The sequence below is a fragment of the Gadus macrocephalus genome, chromosome 15, assembly GCF_031168955.1.
Source record: "Gadus macrocephalus chromosome 15, ASM3116895v1".
In the NCBI taxonomy this organism is placed as follows: Eukaryota; Metazoa; Chordata; class Actinopteri; order Gadiformes; family Gadidae; genus Gadus; species Gadus macrocephalus.
In genome coordinates this window covers 8,788,810-8,795,962 of record NC_082396.1, presented here as the reverse complement: position 1 = coordinate 8,795,962, position 7,153 = coordinate 8,788,810, and the positions used below count along the sequence as shown (strand labels likewise).

Below are 7,153 nucleotides of genomic sequence, written 5' to 3'. Positions count from 1 at the left end.
ATTAACAATTGTATGAATATGTATGTACAATATATGTTTTGTCTTATATACAGTGTTTTACATTTTATAGTGTTTTATTAGTGCTAATCATGCTAAAAATGTGAAGCAGCACCAAACATGCTTTCCTTTAATGATAGAATGTGTTTCGTAGTCCTTTATGTAGCAGTGCACCAATACAAAATCCTTTCATTTTAATTCCTTGCGTGCTAACACACTGGGCTAATAAACCGATTCAGATTATTCATGGCACCAATCTTCTCCATCGATTGCACACTGGGTGCCGTTTCTTCCTAATTTCTTACGGTGTTGAAAGGACCCTCAGATCGCAAGAGAAGTCTCCATCACAGAAGCACATCACAGAGTCGCTGTTTCTGTACAGCACCACGCTTTAAATCAAAGTGGTTTCTATCGACGGTGCCCTGGGAGATTCTGGAATGATGATGATGATGTGTGTGTGTGTGTGTGATGTTTCTTCGCCCCTCTCTCTCTCTCGACATCATCAAGATGACTACTGTTGTGTCTTTGAAAAAAACATTACAATGACTGAATGACAAAAAGACGACATGCATCCCCTCCTATACTATGGATTTAATCACATGTATAAATCACACATGCATGCACACACGCACACCTAGACTCACGCAGACCAAACACACACACACACACACACACACACACACACACACACACACACACACACACACACACAACACACACACACACACACACACACACACACACACACACACACACACACACACACACACACACACACACACACACACATATCTAAATGATGTGCCAACAGCTATATGGACATGGTAATGAGTATATCAGTAATGAGTAAGTACCTCTGGGATTGAAACCCATACATTATATATAGACATATCTATTTATACAGTGATCTCTATATGAAACATATAAGGCGGTGTATTGCACTGTATATTTTCACATGCATAAAATGGAACATCTACACATCACTGAAAGAGCGTATGTGTGAGTGTGCATGTGATCAACTCATTGTTTTGATATTATTTATAGGCCTATCTGCAATTGAATGGGTATAAACAATTAATGCTCATTTAGTGTAGTGCGGGAGCAGGAAAGCGATGCAGTAGTGTTGCAATAATTCCCCCTTAATCATGTCACAGGTTTGTGTACAGCACGTGCTGCACAAATAGGCACAGCAGAAATCACTTACTTAATCCCTCACGCATCAGGAGGGGGAAAAAAGAGGGTGGGATTTTTCGTGGGGTTTTATCTTCCACGAAAGGGTTTAGGCCTATTCTGATAAATACTCTCATCACAGGTAGGCCTACTACACAAGATGGTTCACACATTTTCTTATCAGGTGTTCCTATTGGATAGGATCAGGAAGCCCACAGTCAAATGAGCATCAATCACAATCCAGGTGATGATCTAATAAAACGGGGCAATCGGCCAAACTAAGCATGTGTTAGATGGATCATTGATAATCTTATTACAGTGGTGTCGAAACTTGCGACAGCAGATCACATTACAACCGATGGTTATGATTATTCTGATGTTCCAAGAGGTGTGTGATTGTGCATTTGCACATCCAAAAGCACCCTATCACATCAATTGGGACACCTCTGTTACTGTTTTGTTCTTATTGTTCAATCAAGTGCTAGACAATTAAGAAAACCGCAAATACACAGTGCAAAAGCACACAACATACAAGTGAATGTAAGCAGTGCATTGCTAGAGCTTCAAACGGGGGCCCCAGCAACCTTCTTAAACATTGGATCTCGAATAGTGGTTATAGTAGTAGCCTCTTCCTATCCGAGTAGCAGGCTTTGCATTGACAGTTGTCCGCCACAGCCAAATGACAACATTTGTGTTCCCTTTCCATGCATAATATCCAATGAGTGAGCCAGAAAAAACTTTTCAATGTTTACCCCAAGCAGGATCATACCTCTCCGTTTACACCTAATAGTGTTAAAAGTGTGTGAAAATTAGCCTCAGCTGTGGAGGCGTTGATCAGTGAAGATATAAGGTGAATCACGGTGCCTGCCCGCAGCAGATGTTCGCCCTCCCCACCGTCAACACAGCTTACCGCATTAACGCGGATCTCTCCCACAACACACAACACGCGGACTCACGTCTCTGAAGCGGTTCCAGTGCTTGATCTTACGGCTGTACTGGGAAATGGTGGACAGCCACTTCTCGTCCTCCATAAAATTCCCCTTCTTCTCAGCATCCTCTATGCTCTTTGCGGCGGTCTGGTAGTAGGTCGCGGAGCCCACCAGCACCAGCATCGGGACGAGAAGGCACCGGGTATCCATCTTTCGAACCATGATGGCAGATAGACAACCCCCCCGATAACACCGATATATCACCGATGGAGGCTTGTGCCCTTTTTAGGTGGTGGAGGTTATGGTGGCAGTGGTGGTGGTGGTGGTGATGATGCTGAGGCTGAAGCGAACCTGTGACGACCTGATTAGGTTGGGGATGCTTCTGCGTTTGCTTGGGAGAGGGGCGGACACCACACGGAGGGGGAGGGAGGGTGTGTGTGTATGTGTGTGTGTGTGAGAAGGAGCGCGCGCCAGAGAGAGAGAGAGAGAGAGAGCGAGAGCGAGAGCGAGAGCGAGAGAGAGAGAGAGAGAGAGAGAGAGAGAGAGAGAGAGAGAGAGAGAGAGAGAGAGAGAGAGAGCGAGCGAAAGATGGGCAGAAATAGATAGGGAGGTGTTAACTTATGAGATGAAACTGATCGGGTGGGTAATTCATCCATACACCTTTCAGATCATCTATCGATAAGAACGCACGAACTCACGCACGAACTCACGCACGCAAACACACACACGCGCGCGCGCGCGCACACACACACACACACACACACACACACACACACACACACACACACACACACACACACACACACACACACACACACACTCACACTCATACACACACATATATGGAGATATAGATAGATATAGATACAGAAATAGATAAAGTTATATAAACAGAATACAGAATTAATGTTGACTGAAATGCAGCCCAAACAGTGTTTTTTATGGGCTCTTTAACTCAGCTGCCTGAAAGAAGGACGAAGGGTGAAGCTTTGAATGCAAATCAAATTAACTGGTGCACAAACAAAGAGGACAACAGTACACTTTGTGGTTAACACAGGTGTGTATCAACAAGTTCGATCATAATTGTATTTTCAATTTCACAATTGCATCAATCAAAGAGCACAAGTAAAGAGAGCTGCCGGTAGGAAAATATGTAATCTAATTATCGTGAAGCAGGAGAAGGGAAATTGCTGATTGTAATGTGATCCTGTGATCCCGTGGTCCTGTCATCGACTCTACGGACAGATTTGATGCCTATATAAGACAGAGAGGGGGAGGGAGACATATAAAGAGAGAGAGAGAGAGAGAGAGAGAGAGAGAGAGAGAGAGAGAGAGAGAGAGAGAGAGAGAGAGAGAGAGAGAGAGAGAGAGAGAGAGAGAGAGAGAGAGAGAGAGAGAGAGAGAGAGAGAGAGAGAGACAGAGAGACAGACAGAGAGACATACGTGTGCAATTTACTTGGGATTTTTTCTATCTACGAAAATCAGCAAGAAAAATACACTTTCAATCACTTTTCATAAAAAAAAAAATATTTATTAAAGTCCGTTAGATTTAGGCAGCCCAATTGCAGTGAACCAATATAGACAAATAAATATAGCCTACCTACATTGACATATATAACCGACATAACGTTTAAATTAAAGCAACAGAAAGTTATCCTACTTGATCCGAATATTGACAATCTGAAAACTCATTGCTTTAATTTGCAACCCTGAATGTTTTTATGTTTTCAGTCACCAAATGGTGGGCAACCGTTTGGTGTTAATTCTGGATCAGTCCATGTTTACCAGGGTGATGGCTGAAAAAAAGAAGACCCACTAATGTTTTGATTCAGTGGCCAGTAACAGTAAGGTCAAGGGGTCGGGGCAGGCTTAACAGGGGCAGGTTTAGCCGAATACTAATCTATAGTTTACGGTCAGTCCAGCCCCCGTTATCCAAAAAAGAACTGGATTTGAAGGGAAGGCAACATTTGCGCATCTTAGCAAATCTCGTTATATATATATATATATATATATATATATATATATATATATATATATATATATATATAAAGGCTGCATGGGATTCGCATACCATAATGTACAGAGTGGTTTGGTAGACGACTAATTAAGATAGACAAAATGAAGGAACCATATTTGAAGCAGAAAAAATGTCTATAAGCACTATATAACACTTTCACATCGAAAACGCTGTGAAAGATTCGAACTAATTAATTGGATGATAAAGAACTATGTGCCCGCACCCTCAGGTTGGATTACCCCATCGATGGTCTTGTCAGGGGCGGAGATCCGTTTCTGCCACCTCGAGCAATAAATCACCATGGGAAGAACCGCAGCTCTCTCTCAGGTGCCGCAGACACACAAGGACACAGAGACTAGTGACACTGCTCGGTGTTGAATGACTAGACTAGAGGGAGAGGATAAACTAGACTAATGGAGATAAACACTTGGTATCTTCTACTATATCTTGTTTCTGAGGATACAAATAATATCTTAAGGCTACTTCATCCCCCCTTGTTGAGTGAACTGGACTTCGCATCAGCCCGGTGTTACTATAGTTACAGACAGGCAAACCTGTCCAGGACCCATGCACCGCTGGCCGAATTAATCAACAAAAGTGGATTCATTCATCGTGTTCCAAGAAGAGCAAAAAGCCGTGTGGATGTGTCCCCTTTTCTCCCTCGTACGCTACAATACAGGCCTATGTAGGCCTTACTTTTTATGGGAGTATATTGGGGAAGGCATTTTAAGTGTTGCACAATAAAATATAAAACAACGGTGTTTAACAATGTCAAGCTGTCCTAGACAATGTAGGCTCCAATAATGGCTTTAATCATGTAAAAAGAAATGATAATTCTGACATAATCTGTTTTCCTACTTTTAATAACGGACCACAAGAAAATGCGGTGGAAGTCGGGCGAAGACGTGCTTGAACGCAGCTCTTAATTTGTCGAGAAACGAATGCATCATCACTACTTTGACCGTCAGGGGCGGTGTACTGATGCCACCATGTGGAGATGTTATAACATTCATGAAGCTGTTAGTAACATTTTTTTAATCTAGATTTGACATAAATGTTTGAAAGTCTACGTGTCCTACATCGTAGAACTAAACTCATTTTCTGAATCCATTATTCTTCCAAGTTATTGTGTGAATCCTTTATCATTTAAAGTTACTGTGTGCGGTCTGTTGGAGTCCACCAAATAGGCCTTTTTTTTTAATCAATAATCGTCTAGTTTATTTAGCAAATAGATGACTTCGCAAAGTGTGACACATGTCTTTGCTTAGATAGGTAACGTTAGGCTACATAATTCAAAACAGGTTTAAGGGGAAACAAGTCCTGACGCCAATCTATGTTGAAATCAATGGTTTCAAGATACGTGCTAGACGTGTGAAACGTTTAGCAAGACATTCAAATCGCTTTATAGACAAGTCCTTTGAAAGTTAGGGGAGTGGGAGTGGGGGATGTCGCTGTGTAGACCAAAATGTTACCAGGCAGAGTTGGAGACGTGCTCTGAACGATCATTGGTTGAACAAATATATGGGAGGGGCCTTTAGGCATGGGTATTTAAGGCTTTGTCCCATTGTTTCCAGTGTTTTCCAGCTGGTCTGGTCTGGTTAGGTTAGGGGTAATAGCCAAGCACTTTTTGTTTTAACAGTAACACTTTTTCCTTTGTATTAAATATGTCGTTTTCTTGCTCGCAATCAATGGACGGCAGTTTCCCCCCGTCCCCGGTTGAGGACAGGGTCTCCAAACGACTGTCAGTGGGCAGTCTACTACAAAGGCTGGCAGAACTAAAAGGGACATATCAGTCGGGAACAACAGCAGAGCACTGCAGAAAAAGTCCTACTGGTAAGGGTTGCAGGAGTCAACTGCTTTTTATTTTATCTCCGAATGACAAGATGCAACACATCTAACGGGTCTTAAACCATTACAGTCTGAATGACGTTCGTTCAGACTGTTCGTTTCTTTACATTGAATTGACAATTCATTCACCCTTAACCCTTAAACTTTGATCTTGTTTTAGGATCTGTGGTAGACTTATCACTTTCCGAGTCAGAAAGCAGCGTCCTCTTCGACCCTTTGGAGGTAACGCTGTCTGAGGAGATAGTGGCCACCATAGCTCGCAGTCTGAGCGACGCTTCTCTGGGAGCTGCCGGCAGCTCAAAGCTGATCCTACCTGACCGCTTGCTGCACAGCATCGGACAAGAGCTCGTCCATCTGGCTGCCTTTGAGCCCTGCGGCCTCCGGGGGGCGCTTATAGACCTGTGTGTCGACAATGGAGGCCAGGGAGACGTGTGCTGCGTGGAGCAAATAGCTGTGGATGCAAGCCTCGTACCAACGTTTCACGTAACCCTAGTGCTGAGGACGAATACCGGGGGGTTCTGGCCGAAAGTTCAAAAACTCTTCAAGACCAACACTCCACAAAGTGCCAACGCCCGACGTCCTAAAACCCTCAGACTCAGTCCTAGCTTCCGGGCCATCAAAAGGAAGTTGTACTGTTCAGGAGAACTGGTGGTTGAGGTGTGTTGCTGAGCAACGTGTCTCCTGCTGTTATAACGATGGATGTAAAAGTCAAACGCCATCAAAAGCACTCTTACTAGGGGAAGACCGGTTACAAGTTTAAAAGGGTCCTTATATAGGAGAACAGATATCTTGTTAAAGCACAGTAGTTCTTTTCAATATCCAATAGACTTACATTATACTAATGTAAAACGAGAAAAGCATTTTTTCTGGTCTCAGTGATTGAAGATGTTGTCTTCAGCACTGTAGACCCATACCAAAAATTGCAGGACCAACTGACATGTTTAATGGCAGCTTTTCTAGTAGAATGAATGATATAATGCTGGGCGTTGTGAGTATGGAACAGTTCAGTGCTTATCTTTAGAATATGAATTACTGGAAGCTACACCATCTGCATGTATTTGATAGTCAAATATGTACTGTCTTTTTGCAGTGACAAATAAATAAATTATTTTCCAAAATTGTCTCTGAAATGTGTTTGCCCTCCCAAACTACCCAGCAAATAATAGACAGGTTTTAAAAGACAGTCACAGGG

General features: G+C 42.8%; 2 protein-coding genes across 2 annotated transcripts in view; one reads left to right on the top strand and one right to left on the bottom strand.

Annotated features, from left to right (window-relative positions):
• Positions 1 to 2,531, bottom strand: part of spock2 (SPARC (osteonectin), cwcv and kazal like domains proteoglycan 2) — a 27,641-nt gene extending 25,110 nt beyond the window's left edge. Inside the window, exon 1 of the mRNA XM_060073767.1 lies at positions 2,124 to 2,531. Within this exon, the coding sequence (XP_059929750.1) occupies positions 2,124 to 2,318 (195 nt within the window). The 5' untranslated portion in view covers positions 2,319 to 2,531. The remainder of the gene's footprint in view (positions 1 to 2,123) is intronic.
• Positions 2,532 to 5,685: 3,154 nt separating this feature from the next.
• On the top strand, positions 5,686 to 7,082 carry LOC132473583 (DNA damage-inducible transcript 4 protein-like). The gene is made up of 2 exons (XM_060073790.1): positions 5,686 to 5,946; positions 6,122 to 7,082. The coding sequence occupies exons 1-2, from the start codon at positions 5,778 to 5,780 to the stop codon at positions 6,628 to 6,630; spliced, it is 678 nt and encodes a 225-aa protein (XP_059929773.1). The 5' UTR covers positions 5,686 to 5,777; the 3' UTR covers positions 6,631 to 7,082.
• The last annotated feature ends 71 nt before the right edge of the window (positions 7,083 to 7,153 follow it).

Excerpts from the sequence above, each read along its gene's own strand:
- LOC132473583 (XM_060073790.1), top strand. The coding sequence starts at position 5,778 with ATGTCGTTTTCTTGCTCGCAATCAATGGACGGCAGTTTCCCCCCGTCC. Across the intron at positions 5,947-6,121 it reads CTGCAGAAAAAGTCCTACTG|GATCTGTGGTAGACTTATCA; the intron begins GTAAGGGTTGCA and ends ATCTTGTTTTAG.